This window comes from Uloborus diversus, chromosome 3 (genome assembly GCF_026930045.1).
Source record: "Uloborus diversus isolate 005 chromosome 3, Udiv.v.3.1, whole genome shotgun sequence".
Lineage (NCBI taxonomy): Eukaryota > Metazoa > Arthropoda > Arachnida > Araneae > Uloboridae > Uloborus > Uloborus diversus.
The window spans coordinates 102,502,219-102,523,585 of NC_072733.1; the positions used below are offsets into that span (position 1 = coordinate 102,502,219).

The 21,367-nt window shown below is 33.3% G+C and overlaps 1 protein-coding gene across 2 annotated transcripts in view; it reads right to left on the reverse strand.

Annotated features, from left to right (window-relative positions):
- LOC129218148 (uncharacterized) overlaps positions 1-21,367 on the reverse strand; it is a 336,406-nt gene that overhangs the window by 70,605 nt on the left and 244,434 nt on the right. For both annotated transcript variants that reach the window (XM_054852364.1, XM_054852365.1), the window contains 4 exons: positions 9,852-9,982; positions 6,099-6,197; positions 2,429-2,663; positions 459-601 (listed from right to left, as the gene is read on the reverse strand). In XM_054852364.1, coding sequence (XP_054708339.1) covers positions 459-601; positions 2,429-2,663; positions 6,099-6,197; positions 9,852-9,982 — 608 coding nt within the window. The remainder of the gene's footprint in view (positions 1-458; positions 602-2,428; positions 2,664-6,098; positions 6,198-9,851; positions 9,983-21,367) is intronic.

Sequence of the window (21,367 nt, forward strand, 5' to 3'; positions counted from 1 at the left end):
GTAGTGAATACAGTAAGATTCTGCTACAACAAACTTCAAGGGTTCGGAAATTTTGTTCGTTATGAAGGGAACTTCATTGTAATGACATTCAAGTAATGTAATGGAAATTAAATTTGAACTAAAAATTAATTTTATTGAAATGGATAGTTCTTTGTACATTTGTAAAAAGTAGTACTATTAAACTAAAAATAAATATAGTCTTCTGACAAATCGGTTCTAGTCCAAACTGCAGTAAATAAATACTTAAAGAATAAACAAAAGTATTTTTAATGAATTAACACCATCTAATCTCAGATCTAAAGCCTTAGTATTAGTTTAAAACACTATTCTGAATTAAATTATCCTACATCTCCTCAGCAAGAAAATATTTAAAAAGGCAACTCAATTATAAAAAAAAATGTTTAATTCAAACTATTGATATTCTTAATAGATACAAAAAAATAGCATAAAATACATACCTGCTGCATACAAACACGTGATTTAAAGTAATCCTCCGAAATAATTAATATGACTAATTTTGCATGTTTAACTTTCATTTTAAAGTTTCTTTTTTGTTCTTGTAAACTACTTGCACTACAGAGCTTCTTTGAATTTGTAACACCTAAAAAAGAAGAACTTATATACTTTTCTGCAAAAAATAATGTACCTAGAAGAAGCAGTCAATAATGAAACTGGGAAAATATGTATACCAGATGTAATTATAAATGATCAGTGTTACAAGAGAAATATGCATTTATTTATGTCACCAGAGTGAAAGTTCAATCTCCCCAGCTATAAAATATTAGCAGGGACTGGTTTTTATTACTGTAAGGTAATTTTTTCATGCAACATGCTCATTGTTAAATATTTCTCTATGATAAATTGGAAAACTTCGTGCATGAAAAAACATTCACTTAATATGTCTTGCATTGAAATTATGTACAAATATATACATAAACAGAGGAGTCAATGTTTAAAAAAAATGAATGGGCTCAGAATTTTTTTTCAAAAAGACATGCTTTTTTTTTTTTGAGGGAGGAGGAGAGTAAAGAGGAAAATAGAACAACACCATTTTTTGATTTTTCTTAATGGACAACAATGTCCCCTTAACTAGAGTTGTAATGGACTGGGGAAAAGAACCAGTTTTAATCCTCAGTTAAACTGCATTTCTTTTCAGGAACTGTTCTTTTTTTAAGAAAAATTGCACTTTTTGCAAAGGGAATTTTGAAGTCTTCCAAAACATGTCAATTCTGAATTGTTTAATTTCTAATATGCTAATTCATGGTTCCCACTCTTCCAGCAGATTAAAAAATGGAGCCTATATAGGGTCTTTTTTATGGCACATTTTAAAACTACTTATGGCCACTTCACATCAATGGTGAACACCAATTCTTTTTGATCTCTCAAATTTATTTATATGTATTTTTTTTTCTTAAATCTATCATTCGTAATTGATGAGTAATTCTGAAATTCGTTAAAAAGCACTTTTTTTACTTGACAGCAGTGATTTAAAATGTTATAACTAAAGTTCGATCGAAGCTATAGAGTTGTATGCTAGTTCATTCTAAAGACAATTACATGCACATTAATTTAATATGTTTAAGTAATTTGAATAATAGGGAAGTTGCAACCTATATTAAATATTCCTATTTTGACTGTTGGATATTGTTAATTGAACCTCAAAACTCAAAAAAAAAATTCACCATTGCCGAATTTTAAAACATCATGATTGATTTTTAATGAACTTTTAAAAACCCATGCGCAAAAGTGCGCTCTTCTGAAACGTCATGAGCTTACGCGACAGGGGGCAGCCTTCCGCGGAAGAGTTGTTGCTACGGATATTTTGAGAGGGCCAATATTTTTATTTTAAAGAAATTTAATAACAGTCTAATAATAATCTAATAGATATCTTATAATAATCTAATTAATAAATAGAAATTTAATAAGGTGTCTTATAACATTTTTGGGGAAAAAACATGATTTTTATTGTACTTCAATGAATACAGAGAATTTCAGAAGGGGACCATGAAAGGATCATCAATTACAGCAAATAATACAGGACACATTCCTGCAATTTTTGCTAAAATTTTTTTGTAACTGCTGAATCCTTCATTGCCCCACTCTAAAAGTTTTTGGACATTTTTATAAATATGCATTATATGCATATTTTTACTTTTTATTCAAGATAAATAAGTAATTGAATCTTGTCTTTTTCAGTAATGTATTTAAAAACCTATGTAAGCAACTTTTAGTTTGAAGCAGAAATCTAAAAACTAAATGACAATCTCTAAACTAACGAAATTTTTTTTTATCTGGATAATAAAACTGGAAATAAATCCTTAAAGGTAATTTGGTATTCAGTAAAAAAAAAAAAAAAAAAAAAAAAAAAAAAAAAAAAAAAAAAAAAAACATTTTTTCTCTATTTGTTTCACCCTTTTCTTTAACTTACCATTGTTTTCATGTTTAAAATTAAAAATGGCATCAGATTGACTATTAGGAGCACTGTCATTAAAAGGTGAATTCAATCTTGAACAACTATCTGCACACAAACCATTAAAAGGAGAAGCCTCAGACTGCTGACTATCATCAAAGGAGCTGAAGCTCTCTCCATCATATTCACACATCTCAATGGAAGACCAAACTTTATATGCAGCCAGTTCTAAGTGATCCATTATGTTTTGAACCTATAACAATGAAATTTAAAAATAGTATATAAACAGAAATGAACAAAGCTAAAAATGTATTACAGAATAAAAAATTATAAAAGTATTAACTTTAATCATAAGTTTTTGAATTAAACTAAATTTGGTATTTTTTTTTAATGCATGGAAATATTTCCTGATTGAACTTTCATTTCAGGCATGAATGCATTAATATTTAATAACTCATGAACTTAAGGTCTCTCAAAACACAAGTTCACATCGTTAAAATTTCATTTTGTGTAATTGTATCATCCTCAAATGTTTCTACTTTGACAAATGCTACAAGAGGTTACCTACAAAAATTTTAGTAACATTTTTTTTTCATAAATTTTTCATGAGTAAATCAAAATGTTCATGCTTATTCTTATTCCTAAAAAATAAAAACAAAACCTGACATTTTGGACTCGTCAATATCAGTTTCAAACAATCATAACCATGCTAAAAACACAAGGAAGAAAATATTTAAAATTAATAAACAGCAGTACACATATTAAAAGTTTGTTTTGAACTTTTACCTTTTAATGCATGATGGTTAGGGATTTCCTTCCTTAAAATAATCCAACATTTTCAAGTTTTTTGCAATGTTTTATTTTATTGGTTAATTGTCAACATACAATTTGAATTCGTCAACTTGGACACAGGACTTGTTAATGAACTCGAGCACATAGTGTAGAACAGAATTAACAGCATATAGAAGAAAGTTATTACCAGGGCAAAGGGCAGGAATAATATCAAACCCACAACCTCAGGATCATTAGAATGATGCCCTTAACAACTGTGTTACCAAGACTCTCTTGCAATGTTAAAGGTACATCTCAGAAGCATGCAAACAACAGCTTTTGCTTCTATGGATTAAAACATATGTAACATAACATGGCAAAGTGAGATCTGTCAACCCTGGAGGATGAAATTTCGGCAGTTTCAAGGCATAACATAAGGGCAACATTTGTGTTTAAGTTTCTTATGAGTTTGTGTTGGGGGTTGATAGTTTTCATATACATTTACGGACATGTTTTGTAATACTTGAATATCATAACTATAATTAAAAAAAAATCAATTAACACTAAAAGCGCTATTTAGGCCATTTCTTAAAAAAATTTTCTTGTTCCAATGTTTTCCTCCAAATAAGGCTGCACATATTTCATAAATACACTATTTCACTGACAAACTTTTGGCATATACTGCAGCTGAGCCCTCTTAAATCAAGTGCACTTGTTACGCTGGATTATGTTTTGAGGTAATTTTTAAGTTGAGTTAAGTGTCAGAATAGGAGCAGTGTATCTGTGAGATACATGTGACTGTTCAATTGGGTTCTTGCTACATTTAATTTTCTATCTTTTGAAAGGAAGTTTTTTTTTTTTTTTTTTTTTTTTACAGTGGAGCAACATTTAAAAATATTTCTAGGAACTTTTTCGATAAAACTTATAATATTAATGCCTAAAGTAATAAAATAAATATAAAACATTGGACAGGAGATTGAGGTAACCCCCAACTGAGTTCAAGGAGCAAGATATTGCACCCATTGTTCAAGACTAGCTGATTGCACCATATTGTAAGAATAAGCACCCCCAGAAGATTTATGTTGCTGAAATTAGTGGAACACCAATAAAGAATAAAAGTGAAAGAAAGAGCTGTTACCAGGTGCTTTTCTGGATTAGTAGAAGGCAACTGTCAAGTAAAAGCTTATCTATATCGCATTCATGACACCAGAATTTCAATGAATCATTATTTTGTACCCTCATAAAAAGATGGGGAAAAAAGAGCACAAAAATTTCCTATTGTGCTAAATATACAGTTCTGAACATGTTCTCCCTTCACATTTTCCCCTTCAAGAAATAAAATCATCAATCACAAAAAAGATATCAGAAATGTTGTAAAAGAAAGCATACTTACAACACAAGTAACAAGGAATTACAAGGGTAAGTTACAAGGGAAAGTAAGTATGCAAAAGACTTACTTTCCTTTGTTGATTTACCCCCCCCCCCCCCCAACAAGCCCTAATTGCATATGTACACTTGAATTTGATACAAAGGCACTTTTACCCTCACATTCTTTCCTGAAATTCATTCTTTTCTAACGGGTTATTCTAATGTTAACTTGTAAATTCAAACATTAATTTATCTCACCATTTTGAAAATGCACTATTTTAAAAATACTGTGGAAGCTAAAATAGATATCTTGAAAAGAGACAAAATAAAAATCTAATAAACTAGTTAAACATTGTAAATGTTAATTTTTTGTACTTGTATCAGAGAATGCTTATTTTTTTTGAAGGGTTTGTTTCTACTTTTGAAATTTTTCCTTTGATTTCTTTGCAGTTGCTAATGAGAATTCATGCAGAGGGAAAGGGATCCTGTTCAATATTCTCAATTACAAGAAATTTCAGGAAAACAAAGGTGGAGGAGGTGCTTAATCAGAGGCACATATTAGGTGTTTTATGGTAGACTCACACTTGGAAATAGATTTTTAGTAGTCCAATTTTAACTAAATATTTTTTTTTACATAACTATTCTTCCTCTTATTGTTTTTCCGAATTATTAGAAAACATTCTTGCAGTCTATCAGATAAAAAGGATAAAAAAACTTGTTTCTTATTTAGCAGTTTAATCACTATGTCAGTTGATTTTCCAGGAATATAATTATTATATCCATTATATTATTCAGTTATAAGATTCTCCGCATAAAGTTTCAGGAACTCATTTTTTTTCTCCATCAAAAGCCCCAAATTCGTTTCATTAATGGGTCCTTGAAACTTACGTTACTGTTAGGTGAGAGCAAACACTGAATGGAAATGTCATTAATCTCCCAAGATTCAATTAAATGACAAGTGTTCAAACCTGTAGGTAGAAAACACTTCACAATCATTTACGAAATAACAATTTCCACATGATACAGGCAACACACTCACATCTGTTACAGTAAAGTGCTGCTTTGTGTATAGTAGCCAGTAAGAAGAGCAAATGTCTTCCTAATATTATTTCCATTAAAACTTAAGAGCAAAAGTTCCCTAATACAAGGACAACCTTAATTCAGCTTTTTTGCCAAAGATTTTCTATCCCAGTTACGTGTCTGAAAAATTAAAAGAATGGAAGTTTTATTATGATTCCTTGAAATTCTAATTGCTGTTTCAGGATCAATAAAAGGAGTATGAAAAGCTATTCTAGCAAGGTGATCAGCAATTTCATTATCTTTGATACCGGAGTGTCCAGGAACAAACAGAGAGTGGCCTTATTCAGTTAAACATATTAGTTTTAAGGCTAGAATTATCTAAGAATATTGTGGTTATACTTTACATTAAAAATTTGCCACAATTGTGAGACCTCAAAGCTTAGTCAATGGACTCCAAAGCAGGGCAGGCAAGGACTTCTTTAATTAAGACAATTCAATACCAAAGCATGTGAAATATTTATATACTTACGAATCCTTTTTGCTGACAATGTGCACTAATAACAATGAAATCTCTTTTTCTCTCGGGCGGAGGCATCTTAGAATGAAGCCAGTTTACATTTACTTGAGGCTTAAATAAAAAAATATATATATATATATATATATATTCTAGTTTCCAAGTTTTTTCATAAAAACTATACACACAACATAGATTTTTTTTTTAAAGAAAGCAATTATTTATATTCACATGCATATTTTCATTTTTGCAGTTAAAAAAGTGCAACAATGTAAGTACCGTATTTTCGGGAATAAGCGCCGCGGCGGATAGTGTTTTTTTTTCTAAGTTTAAAAAAAAATCGGAAAATGCTGCTAACAGATGGCACCACATCGTTTGCTTTCATTTCGCGGAAATCCCTCGCCCTTAGGCGACAAGTAAAGCAAAGAGGGGGAGGGAAGGTGAGTCAGCGATTGCACGTGTTTCACTGAGGAAAGAAATGCTGATCCACGTGCACGAGCAAGCCTTATCGCGTCGCACAGTGGAGTATTTGACTGAAAATCCTGGACAAAAGTCCGAAATTAAAAATTTACCCGATTTTTATGAAAATTTATTCCATGATAGTTGACTAACTGGTGCATCGATCAGCACCTGTTTTGGAAACTTGAGTCACATACAATTGCTCATAGCCTCGGTGAAAGATGAGATTTCTATAAGAATTTTCGCTTTTTTGTTACGTTTCAGCTTAATTATTACGTTTCAATGTAGATTTTTTTGTGGCTTTCTAAATGAATGGAATTAAACCAAACCAATTTTACCGTATAAAGAAATGTTAGGGCTTAGTGCTAATAATAAATCAAAGTAAATATTTGTATTTTCTTTTTGTGAAAAAAATAAAGAAAACTTGGTACATGAGATTTTTAAAGGCTTTTCGCCTTAATTTATAACTAGAGAAAGCTTTTTAAATGGGTGTCGGGCTGTTTTGAAAGTTGCATCGTATTTGGCAAAGCCTCTAGTGCTAATTTCAGCAAAAAAATCTTCCGCCTACAACTGCCCTTTTTTTATATGATTTTTTTAAAAAAATGTGCATAATCCGATCTTTTTGTGACAAGTCATGATTTTAAACTGAATTTACCTACAAAGATTCAATAAATTTATAAAATAGTTATCATAAGTACTACTGAATGAAAAGATCGACATATTTGAGCGCACAAACAACAATAAAATTTCAGACACGAGTTTCAGGGTTACGAGAAACCGCTTCATCAATGTGTAAAGATGTAAGTTATGGAATGAGAATTATCGAATTAATTTCGAAAACGCTTACCTTTATGCATCGCTAAAGAGATTCATTGCACTCCTAAAATATGTGTTTGCGTTCAGTGATGTTAATTTTCTCATGTACGTTAATGAGTTAATAAATTAAATTATTTTGTGATCTTGCTAAGAAAATTTGCTCTTCCTTAAAATTGAGATAGATTTTAGATAAGATAAATAAATATTTATTTTTTTTCAGATCATTGCTGCAAATAATGTGCCGGGGGAGGGGGTCTTTTCCCCCTTATACGTAGCAAAAGGGGGAAAATACCCCCCCTACTTGCTAGCGTTAGGATACAATTGTAATTGTCTCCTAACGTTCCCACGCTAGCGAGCTATCCATATTTAAGACATTTTACCTACTCATTGTGGAATTAAAGTTGTATAAAATTTCAGTTCCAAGTTTGTACAATTTTTAGCGGGACACATCACGCGATGTAAAACTAAGGATCGACCCAAGGTACGAGTACAATATATACAATTCAAAAACAAAGAGCTTTTGAATATCCATTTTTGAGTATTTTTACAGTTATAATATCCTAGTTCAATTATTTATTTATTTTTCAATAGAAAAAAGGTTCTTTGTAACCCCGAAACTCTTGTCTTTAATTCTTTTTGTGCATGATTAACTCGGGGTTTTAATGATTAAAACCAAATGAAAAGAATAAAATTGATTATTTTTTGGTTTCAAATTAGTGTTTTGTACAGAGTACTAGGATTTTTTAACCGCTTTTTGCTTTTTTTCCCCCTCGAACAGTGCACTTAATTACATACCTTCAAAGGAAAACAGCCATTCGCATCGAACATGTTTACTTATCACTTGCCTAAGCATTATTGGCAAAGAGCCAACCGTGGCATCCATTTCGGATCGAGTGAAAATTATTGAAAATTTTTATTTCAACTCATTGAAAAAAAATTCATTATAAATCAGTGAAAGAACATAACTTCACCGTTTTCACTGTAAATGAAGGTAAGGTGTTTATATTATTTCCTTAAAAAGTTTCAGAGCCATAACATTATTAGAATATTGGATGCAAGAATTTTAGTTTACATTGAATGAATGATTGAAAAAAGTCGAAAAAGTGACCTCCCTTTGTAAATTCTTAGAAATTCGGTTAATTACGTTAGAACTTCAAACAAACCATAATCTTGAAGAAAATTATTTTTCCTATCTAGTGATGCATTGGATTTTTTTCTACGTTTACTAGGATCGTTTTTACGGTCGTAAACATGAAAAGGTCTAAACCATGGATAAAATATTAAATATTTCATTTTCTAATTCAAATTTTAAAAATCGAGTTTCAAATTGTAACATCAGAAATTTCAGACAACTTGTATACCAAGTTTCGTGTCTATAAGTGGGATAGCTTCGCCGTACAGCACACAAACGCACACAAGGGTGTCGCCTTCAGAAGAGTGAAAATTTCAAACTAGTTTTGGCCAGGATTTTCAGTCAAATACTCCACTGTGCGTCGGAGCGAAGGGACAGGAAATCCTTCGGCCTTGGGCGAAAAGTAAAGCAAAGAGGGGGAGGGAAGGTGAGTCAGCGATTGCACGTGTTTCGCTGAAGAGAGTTGATACACGTGGGCAAGCAAGCCTTATCGCGTCGGAGCGAAGGGGTCAGGGAGAGGAGGCAGCAAAAGTACTAGTAAGAGAGAGGGATGAATGTCCAGTGTGTAAAGGGAATTTACCACCTCTCTCACGAAAATAGGTTGCTTGGTCAAGCAACCTAATGGGAAACTTGTCTCCTAGCTCTAATTTTATTATTCACTCACATCGTCATGTTGCATCTTTTGCTGCCGTTCGTGCGTTCTTGGCTTATCTTTTTTTACGAATTTTTTTACAGTTGCTTTTGAAATGGCTCCTTAGCAATTGAGAAGTTATACTGCAGCCTTTAAGTTTAAGGTTATAAAGGCAGAAGCAATTGGAAATCGTTTTGCTGCCAGAGTTTGGCACTGACGGAATGCGTTTGCCGTTGGAAATTGGATAAATTAACCATTGAAAGTGATGACCAATCGAGGGATGCCGAAGGCAAAAAGTGAAAAATGGGGATTTTTAAAAATATTTCTTTATTGTTAATTAAAAATACTAACGAGAAATAAAAAAATATTTTTTATTTACATTTAATCCAGCTTGCTTTACTACTGATTTTGCTTTTAAGTTGTTTAATGCTGAGTGAGCACTTATGGAACGTGCTGCGCATACATTAAAAAACTGTTTTCTTTGAGAATATATTACGATGCGGCGCTTATTCCCGAAAATACGGTATATTTAATGCAATCTACTCTTAATAATACAGTGAAATTCAGTTACAACGAATACCAATACAACAAATTCAGTCCTGATTTAATTCAAAATACATTTCTTGAATTCCACTATAACAAACAAAATTTGTGGTCCCTTGAAGTTCGTTATAACGGGATTTCATCGTACCATATAAACAAAAAGTACTATCTTGCTATATATACTTACATCCAAAATCGAAGAACTGTCTGGTGTAGACATGTCTTGATCAGATGACACCAAGGTTTTAATTTCCTTGGCAACTCTGTGAACACATCTTGGCTCCCATAGGGTTATGTCATTTAAATGGTGATCTTCAGCTAAACAAATTAAAACTCAGAAGTAATAACAAAAGAGTCATTAAATATTAAAAATGTAATCCTTTTACCGAAAACCAACACACATGCAAACTACTGCATATTAATTTAATGCATTTAACATAAAAAATATATCTATATTGTATGTTATGCTATAGTTAACTTCTTCATAAAGATATTTCAAGTGATAAAAATAGCTCAAATTGCAATACAAATAGAACTCTAGCAAAAATGCAGAACTGATAGTGAAACGTGTAATTAATTACAACAATTAAAATTCAAAACAACTCAAGTTTTTGAAATCAATTTTCTGCACACGAAAAATGCAGGGAAAAGGGGGGCACATGTGAACAATTTTTTTAATTTCTCAAAAATATTATCCATTTCTTAGAGCTAAAGTGTCCAAAAGATTGAATGTGCAACAATTGAAAAATGCAGGACCAGCATCATATTTCAACAAAAAACTCTTTTAATATAAAACATATATGTGTATACTAAGGCTGGGCGATATACCGATACATCGTATAGATATATATTTATTACAGAGGTAAATATTCACAGATTTCAATGTCAGATATATCGAAGAATCAGACTTAGTTAAGAACTAATTGAAAGAACAACTTAAACATACATATTCATTCATAATTCTTTGTGCTTAATGAGCTTAATCATGCCTGCCGATTCCTCCAGGTTTCCTAGAAGTTTTATGGATTTTCATGTCTTTTTTCGTTGACCTGATCACGAGTAAAATTTCTGAGTATTTTCGTGCTTTGCAAAACAAAAAAATTGTACCTCGACAATTTTGGTGCTACGAGCGTTTTGTGGATCTGGAAAGCAGCACCGCACTGTATTTAAAGCCAACAGGGTTGCCGTAAGATAATTCACTTGTTGCATTCAGATACTCGGATAGAATACAAAATATATGCTCATTCGGTTAGATGAATAATTACATACATCTGCAAACTTCCAACATTGTAGGTTAGTTCCGGGGTTCGAGAAGTAAAGCTGTGTTTACATTTCTTTCGATTTCGATGATTGTAAGTTTGCTTTCAAAGAAATGCAGATTGCGTTTTCTTTCGAAATGCTATCGAAATGGAGTTATATCTTGTTTGTTGAAGATCCAATATTTTATTTGATAAGACTTATTGAACATAGGCTGTGGAATTAGGGTAGAATTTATTAGGATTTCTGGTTTTCTGGGAAACATCGATTTTTGTAGAAAACCAAATATAAACTTGCATTTCTGAACTTGTATGGTTTTTGCAATTGGTGTAAAGGAAGAAAACTTTAATGTGCAGATGATTTAGATATGGGTGGAGGGAGGAACCATCCCTCGAAAGTTTACACGGCACTTCCCCTCCACTCCCTCTTATAATGTAAAAATTTCAACAATTTGGTCTGCGCTGCGACCCTCCTCACCACATGAGCAGGGGGGGGGGGGGGGGGCTGTAGGGAATATTATTAGAAACAATTACTGTAATATTACTTATGAAGATGTCCGAGGGCTTTTATCAATTGCAGATCTTGATATGCATAGATATAGGTCCAAGTCTCCCCCCTCTCAAAAAAAAGATGAGCGCTTCAATTTTAACTCTCCCCCTCCCCCACCCCGAAAAGAAATGTGAACTCTTGTTAAAGAGACCAAAATCCGTTTTAAATAACTTCATTAAAAATTTCAGTGGTAAATTCTGTCTCATGAACACCCCCCCCCCCCACGCATAGACACCCTTACTTCAGCTGTTAGTGTTAGAACAAATAGCTGAAATATTTACTGATCAAGATTTCCGATGACTTTTCTGTATTGCAGACCTTAATGTGTATATGATATAGTTAGGTGTGTCAATCATCCTGTGCATTGCCCCCCTCAATTTTTGTCACCTCTCCCCAAAAAAAGTAGGATCCTCTATTAAAGAGACTAAAATTCTTTTAAAATAACATCTCTGATAATTTCAGCTATATAGTCTGCCTCTTGCCCCCCCCCCCCCCCCCCCCCGCTCCACCGGCATCCCTGCTTTAGCAATTATTGAGATAAACTACTTTAATGTCCTTCCAAAAGGACCGATGACTTTTCTGCATTGCAGATCTCGATATACAAATAATATTGTTAGAGAAATCCAACCCTCCAAGTGCGACGACACCCTCAATTTTACAGAGGTCTGCAACCCCAAGAAAAAGAAACAGGCTCTTCTATTGAATTGAAGAGTCTAAAATCCTTTTAAAATAACTTCTCTGATGATTTCAGTGATATAGACAGCCTCATGCCCCGTCCCCCCCTTCAAATGGCAGTGCCAGATCTAGGAAGTTTCTGAGGTGGGGCAAAGCTTCAAAATGTCCCCCCCCCACACACAAATCTATTTTGTTTTAAATTTTTTTATCAAGTTGTATTTCAGTATTTTTAATACACTGTAAAGTACAAAAGGGTTTGATTAAAAATTCACTTCATACTAGGCATGTCAGTGATTTTTTTTTGTTATAACAGAGATATACTGTAACACAAATTGTAATTAAAAACCCTCTTCCTTTTTTTTTCGAAAATGAGTTCAGTACTCAGATATGGGTGCTTTATTTTTAATCTTCTAATTTTTGCCACTTAGTCCACAATCTGCCAGCACACGTTTGGAAAATTTGAGTAGGGAAATTTAAAAAAAAAAAAACGTTCAATTGGTGTCCTAGAAAGTATTTTGGACTCGGTTGGACATCTTCCACCTGGTACATTTTTCAGCTATGACATCATCAAAGATGGCGGATGGTAGCGTTCATAAATGCTCAACACTTTTGTAGAAAATTTGAGCAGGGAGAACGTTTTAACACAAAATTTTAATAGGTGTCCTGGAAAGTATTTCAAGCTTTGGGTGGACATTTGCGATCTGGTACATTTTCTAGACTGACGTCATCAAAGATGGCGGCAGTTCGTCCTCATAAATGCTCATATCTATATTAATACTTAACCGATTTGCTTCAAAATTTGGTCAGTATGTTGCAATTAGTGTTTTTAAGGTGGATTGTGATGAAATTTAACTATTGCTATAAATTAATAAATATTTATTAATTAATTTATTGTATAACACATATTCCTTTACAAATAACAAAAAAAAAAACGCAGATAGTAAATGCATTGAAGCATGTTCAAATTTAAGTTAAAAAGTACGGTAAGTAAAAATCTAATATCTACAATAATCTAAAGTATATTTTAAAAGCTTTGTTCAAGTTGTTTGTTAACCTTTGCTATTACACTTGCAGAAAGAGCAACAGGTACTTTAAGAAGTCACATTTGAACTTTTCCCTATATGATAGGGGTATCCGGGGCTTTCCCCCGGAGAAATTTTTGAAAGTGTAGTCCTAAGAATGCAGGTATCGAGTGTTTCTGGTGATGTTACAGGGAGGAATTTTTGGTGAAGACTTCTGAGGAAATTTTTAGAAACTGAAGTTTTAAAAACGTTATAATACGTGATATTTATTGACGCTAGGGAAAGGGAGGGGACTAAGGGACTATTTCCAATAGAATTTTTTTTTGAAAACTAGAATGAAATCGATCATTCGCTTTCCCAATTTTTCGAAATTGAAGTTAGAAAACGCTGTTACAGACAAACTTTGATGTTAGGGAAGGTGCTCTGAGGCTCTTTAGTCTACGTCCTGAGGCTCTTTATGAAAACCAAAAAAACATTTCAAAATAGAAGCGATACTAGGCATTAGTGACATTTACTGACATTACTGACATTTAGTGATACTGGGAAGAGGAGTTTAAAGCTCTTCCCTTTATTTTAATTTTTTCATTTTAAGATATTTCATTTTTGCACCAGCTCCCTCTATTTTAAGGGGACTGCATGCTAAGCGCCTCGTACAATTGTTGTTTATAAAAATCCAATTTTTAACGAATTGGATGGCATTAGAGAAAGAAGGTTTCGTGGGCCTTGTTAGGGATTTTTCGGAAACTGAAGTATTAAAAACGTGACTGTAGACCACATTTGGTAATGTTTGGGGCTCATAAGTTTTCAAAATTGTACTTCCTAAAAAAGTAGTCTTAAACGATTTTCAATGTTGTTAGAAGGCGAGGTCCCCTGTAATTTTGTGAAATTGTAGCCCTGGAAACGAGATTTGAGACACTTTTGAATAGTTTTGGCTATTGGAAGGGGGCTTCCGAAGTATTGCATTTTGGGGACATAAGATTTTCACCCAACATTCTATATTTTTTCCTATTTAAATTATTTTGTTTTCCCAAGGTGAGTTCTCTTTAACATTATGGAATGTTTTTGAAAAATTAATATACTCAGCCTTCGAAAGAGGGGGGGGCCTCATGCTTCTCCCCCGCCTTTGGTTGCACCACTGTCATATGGGTCTAAGCCAACAACCCAATTGTCAATAAAATATCGTTGAAGGTTTGTGTTACAATAAGATATCAATGTATGGATGCCTCAATTGCCAAATCGTTTCACTCCACTTTTTAAAAAAAAATCCTCAGTTTTGCTTTAATAGTGCTTTATCAACACTGTTAAAAAAAAACCTGAAAGTTCAGGTAGTTTTCTGACTGATTTTAACAGAATATTTCCGTAATGCTTCAAAACGTATTTTTTCCTTCCAAAAACAGAAATATCACGAAAGGAAGTAACGAAAACAGAATTTTTCCATTTCTAGGGTTGCCGCTGTGCTGTACTTTGTCAGTATCCTGATTAGCCTTCAAGTTATTATAAACATCGCTTTTTGATAGTGCTTATTAAATCGCACTGTTACATTTTTTAATTAAAAGCTTATTTAGAATAACAACTCAGATGTCGAAGACAAAATCGATAGCTTGCTATTTCATGCCTGGAAAGTAATATACTCGTATGTCGAAATTGTTTTTACGCCTTTGGACTTTGTAAGTTTGGAAAAATGTTTGCGCCATTTTCAGACAGGCAGCTGTGTTTTGATCGCCCTGGTGATTTGATGTGAGTTTTACTGAGTCAGTATTAGAATATTATTGCGGTGTATTATTTTGCTCAATACTTCGAACAATTCCCGTTCGTTAGTCATATTGTGTGTTCTAGCGGTGAGAATAGTTTTAGAATCTCGTGTTATCCATTTAAAATAAAGGCTATTGGATTACTTGTGTACAGACGCAATGGAGACACTTAAACTTAGCACCGCTGGTCAAATGTAAGTATTGTAGAATATCTTTGAACATGTTAATATACAAATGTATTTTTCTTGTTAATATGCATTTGATAGAATTCCGATGGTAGCTGATTTAGAATTTATAGAACTATTATAAAGTTACTGTTTTTGTTCTAACGCGGAAATCACCGGGGGGGGGGGGGGGTATACATCATCTGAGCAAAAAATTCTTCACGTGTATGTCAATGATTCTGTTTTTAAACACAGTAAATTGGTATGCGGTACCCTCCATCAGGTATATTATTCCAAGATAAAGTCAACCGGTTTTTAATGGTATTTTATTTGACTCATTCTGCAAAAAAAATATTCTATTTTTCATGTATGCTTTTCCATGCCATGCCAGAATATGTACGAGGAGATGTGGAAGAAAATATCGAGCAGTATCAGCATCAAAAATTGGTGTTATATTCAAATCCACTAATTTCCTTGCTGGTACTTTTCGATTATTTTTATTCATCTGAAAGTGCAAATTTCAAGATAGATGCTTGAAAGGTAAGTTATCAAGCAAAAATTTCACTTAAAATATATTTAAGTAATAAATACAAATTAAAAAAATAATAGTTTTTGAATAGTTAACTATTTTTATAATATATATTATTTTAAACATTGGATAGAAAAACGAAAGTGAAATTTCAGTAAAATATGTAAAAATGAGAAACGAAAAAATAGCGCAACGAAAAATCAAGAACCGAAAGTTCTGTAAAGATACAGAAAATTTAAAAACGGAAAAATAGATGAACGAAAAATTTAAAAACGGAAAAATAGATCAACGGAAAGAAGAGAAATGGGATTTTCGTTAAATCACGGAAAATTTATAAATGGAAGAACAGAACTAAACGGAGAAATGAGAAATGGAACTTCTGTTAATTCACGGAAAATAATTTAACGGAAACGTAATATTTACGGCAACTTTGCTGCCGGTACTTTATCCGTTATTTTCAGGAAATTTTTTTAACAGTGAATGCTAAGCATGTGAATTTATATTAAAGTTTTGGTTCAGTACATTTCTGACAATGTGATGGCAGAAAATATTACACAAGGTTCTATTCACTCCTATGGATAACACTGTCTTTCTTCTTCATAACTTTTCTCGACTTTTGGTTTTATGGAGTAAATCAATTTGGCAAGTGAGGCATCCATATGATCCTTAGTTTTTATGCTAGCAAGCAGGAAATTCTCAATGACAATGTTCTTAGCCTGATTCAGCTATAATCTAAGTTAATCTAAATACTATTTACAGAATTACCCTCTTTATAATACCTAAACTAAGTATTCTTCTGCTATTTTAATGCTTTGTTCTGTGTAATACAGGTCAGATGTTACACCAAAATCTCCAAATACTCGTATTTTATAGTTGCACAATAAATACTACAGAACAAAGTTAGCAGTATTTCTTTTAATTTGGGGACAAGAGTGTTTCCTTTTTAGCGCCCATGACATAGATCTTAAAATAGAGTAGATGTACTTTCTCCTCGCTTTTCTCCTCAGAGCGTGCATCAGCATCCCCCATTGGACATCACATAATCATGGGACACCCCTCACAAGAAACTTTCCCTTATCGAAGAGAATCGCTTTTTGTTGTGATCAATTGTACAATTAAGGGAAATAAAAGCGCAATAAGGGAAAAAGTGGGCACTTTGTCCGCACGTGACAGCTCATATGTTTGTTTCATTAACCCGTTCGCACCCAGCGTCACGCAGACGCTACGCAACAATTCCTCTCTTATAAGCCCAGCGGCACGTAACCGCTACGCGCTCTGATCGACGCTGACGTCCCAGCGTCACATATACGCTTTCTCGAAATGGAACGAATTAAATGAATATTTAAACGATAATAGATGGCGCTAAATGGCTATAACTTTGATCTTATTCGAGTCACATGGTATTTGACCTTCATGTACAGGCTTTAGTTTTTTATTTGGGCCTCTCAATGGGATAGATTTTTTTATGTAAACATCAGTGAATCACTGCTCTGCGCATATGATTTATGAGGTCTCAATTGCTCTTGTTTATATCTTTGCATCTCTTTTTTTGTTACGATTAATTGAAGGAGATATACATCTAGCTGAATAAATTATGGAAGAGGGGAGGAAGGTTAAAATATTTTTGCGTATGTGTTCCAGACTTTTGGGATTCCCCGTTCGATGAGAGTACAGGAATGATTTCAAGCAGCACTGAAGTTTATGATTATTTTTGAATCCTATCTGATATTGTTCTTCTTTATTTATTCTTTTTCATTTGGAGAGTGGAACATTGCAATAAAAATGGTTAGAGAAGTGAGTGAAAGGGAATGTTTTCGAGAGAATTATGAAGCAACTTTGAGACTTGTTGCTTGGGAATTGAACTAGTTTAAATTTGTTGACCTAAGTTGTTTTAATTAAATTTACATAAGGAACATATTTTTTTGCTACATTTCTTTTTCTTTGATTGCACACTCACAATGTCTAACTCTAACTTTGTTTTTGTGCACATATTATTTAACTTTGTGCACATAGTTAAAGTTTTAGTATTCTACTTATTTCACTCCCTTCTAATAATGTAATAGTCTTTATATTAATAATTAGTCATCAGTAGAACATTGTTACAGCAAATTTAAAATTTCAAGTCATTATTTTGAGATGCTAAGTTTATATGAATATTTTTGTTCAGTTAGGCTTAACTGCTGTAAATGCTCGGGCCGATGGCGGCGTTCCATTTCGGAACGTTCGGTCCCGTAGCCGCGCTTTGTTTTCCATGCGCTGGTCCTCAAGGGGTTAAAATAACACTGTAATAATTAAAAGGTGGAATGAACAAAATTGTTTTGCTTAAGAAATGACGAATGTATGAGCATACTTTAGCGAAAAATGTTACCTTTTTAAGTTATCACTTTTTAATGAAATGCAGGACAAAATGGCAGCTTTTTCATGGAAGGGTCTATTAGATATTTTCCCATCATAACTTTTGTGCAGACACATAAGCTATTTAAACTTTTTTTCAAATGCCTTAAGTACTAAGTATAAATAGACGTCTTTAATGTTAAATATAAAAGGAAAAATCTTCAACAAAAATTAACCTTCTAAATTTGATTTTATTTAAATCAAATTTTTCAAATACAGATAAATAATAATACAGATAGAAAATTTCCAAATTTTCTCAAGTGCTATTTAGGTTTATTTATTAATTTTTTAAAAAAAAAACAGTCTTGAAATGTAAAGGCAAACCCTCAACTTATACACAAGTAAGTACAGTACATATTTTTAGTTATTTATGATTTAGTTAGACATATTTGGGGGAAGGGGGTCGGCACTTCTTTTGAAAAAATTTATTTTGTTCCTTATCTCCAGAAAGAAAATAGAGCTGAGTTTCCTAATGGCCCCAACAAGCATCACAGTGTAATTACTGAAATGACACAGGACACAGGGTTTTGTAATGAGGACAGCCTATTTTCAAAGATTTGTGAATCAACTGTGATTGACTTGATTTGTGATGAGTCGTGTGATGTTGTAAACTTCAAAAAATTAATATTATACATTATTTTCATCAACAAAGAGGCCAAAGGGCAAACAGCATTCATTGATAACCTGAACATTTCTGATGGGAAAGCAGAAACAAAAAAAGTTTGTATTTTAAGAAGCTGCAGGAGATAGGTATTGATTTACTTAAAGTCGTAGGATTTGGCAGTGATGGAGCAAGGGTTATGACTGGACCCAAGGGTGGAGTTGGAGTCCAGCTCAGGCAATCTGGGGCAAATTACTTAATTCACATACATTGTGCTGCACACAGGTTGTTATTAGCCATATCACAAACAGCAAAATTGATTCCAGCTATTTATGAAATTAAAATAACGTTGCAACAATTGTATAAATTTTTTTGACTTGAGTCCTGTGCGTGAAAATGTTTTACGTGAGATAAACGAAATCAACAGTAACAGCAGTATAAAGTTAAAAGAGCCAAAAAATATAAGATGGTTGAGCTTTCATGATGCAACATCTGCAGCTTTGAAAGCCTATCCTGCACTTTTAGAAACTTTGTCTCATATTGCTGAAATGTCAATGGATGTTAAGGCCCAAAGAACTTGTTCATAAACTAAGTAAAAAATCTTTTCCAATCTTGTTGGCAACATATTTGGACATTCTTGAACCAATCAAAAAGCTGACTAATATGTTTCAGCAAGAAAACATTGCTTTTTCTAAAATTAGACCACTTGTTACATCCTGCATTTCTACTTTAGAAACTTTAGAATTTTCAAAAGATGTGTAAGAAATCTCTATTGATCAGCAGGCTGGAGATGCTGATGACTGTGTACCCCCACAGTTTGTAACCTCGAGATCCAGCACGACATGGGATGAGGAAAACATAGATTCCATTAAAGTGGACTTCATTACAAAAGTAATTGAAAATCTGAATGAAAGATTTCCTGTGGATTCGCTGGAAATCTTGAGTGCCTTAGCTGAAATTTATCAACCCAAGAATTATCAAGCAATCCACAAGGATTTGAACGAGTCTAGCACTCAAAGTTTAAACTGTCTTATAGATTACTTTAATAGTAGAAGTGTTAAAAACTCCCAAAAGGCATAATGAAGAAAGAAAGACTAAAACGAGTCTAGATGTGGATTAAAATATATTTGAAGAACTTACGACATCTTACAACATACCGTGCTGCACAACTCACGCAGCAGGTGAAAACAGAACAACCACTAACCAGTGTTGCCAATTGAGTATAACTAAGATACATAATAAAACTCACGATGCCAATCAGTTTCAGCAACAAATGAAAAATACTAAAAACATAAATATAGTGTGAGAGGTATATATTTTTAACATGCTCCCTTGCCTATCACACTAGATACAACACAATGAAAATAAAACTTCTAATTAAAAATACAACCATTAAGCAAAAAAAAAAAAAAAATACTGACATGGCAAACTCTAGGTACTACAATACAAAAAAAAAAAAAAAAAAAAAAAAAAAAAAAAAAAAAAACACTTAAATACACTTTTAACAGAAATTAAATTCAAGAAAATAAAAAGTATGTCCATAGCTGCAAACTCGGTCCATGGTTGCAGGACTTCAAAAGAATTAATAAAAAAAAACCTAACAAGTCATCACATAGTTCAAATGACTCAATGTTCCTTTGGAAACTTGTTTTGTCATGGCCTCTGCCACATTCTCCTTTGTGGGTATATGCTCAAACTTCAATATATTACTGGAAACCAGGTCACGTAGAAAATGGTGTTTGATATCTATATGCTTACTTCTTTCTGAAGTCACTCTGTTGTTCGCAATGAATATTGCTCCCTGATTGTCCACATTCACAACTTGAGGTGAGGCAAATAAGCGGCTACTTACTACCTCTTTTACCAAGCTATTGAACCACAAGATTTCTTTTGCTACGTGGCACATGGCCACATATTCGGCTTCGGTGGAGGACAAAGCAGTGATGGTCTGCTTTTTGCTAGACCAAGATATTGGTCCTCCAGCAAGTAAAAGCATGTATCCACTGAAGGATTTCCTGTTGGTCTTGTCCCCTCCCCAGTCGGCATCCGAGAAGGCAAGCAATCCTTTTCCTGTTCTTTGGAACTTCAATTTCCGGAACTTAGTACCCTTGAGGTATCTGAGGATATGCTTGACTCCTCTCCAGTGCTCTTCCATCGGCCTTTCGTTGAATTGACTCATGTATGTACTTGCATATGCGAGATCAGGTCGTGTGCCACAAGCCAAGTACAAAAGGCTGCCGACGGCTTGTCGATAAGGGAAGCTGGCCCCCGTTTGCTTCAATTTCGCCCCCTGCTGATCATCGGGCTTGCAGTACTTGATGCTTGGGTCTAATGGTGTAGCAGCTGGTTTTGCATCACTCATCTTAAATGTGTCTAAAATTTCCGACGCATAAGCAATTTGATCCAGCGTGATCGACCCATCTTCTTCTCTGTTAATCTGCATCGACAATATTTGGCTGGCAGGACCTAGGTCTTTTGCAGTGAACTTTTCTTTAATTTTTCCTTTGAACTGTTTATTTCTTCTATGCCGCCAATGATTAGGAGGTCATCAACATAGACTCCAATTATGATGTTTCTCTCATGGCAAAAATAGATACAAGGGTCTGCTTTAGCTCTTATTAATCCATAATCGATTAGGAAGTCATTCAAACAAGAATTCCACACTCTTCCCGATTGTCGACGACCATATATACTCTTTTTCAGGTGGCAGACAAGGTGCTCTTTACCTTTTTCAATGCATCCATCAGGCTGTGCCATATAC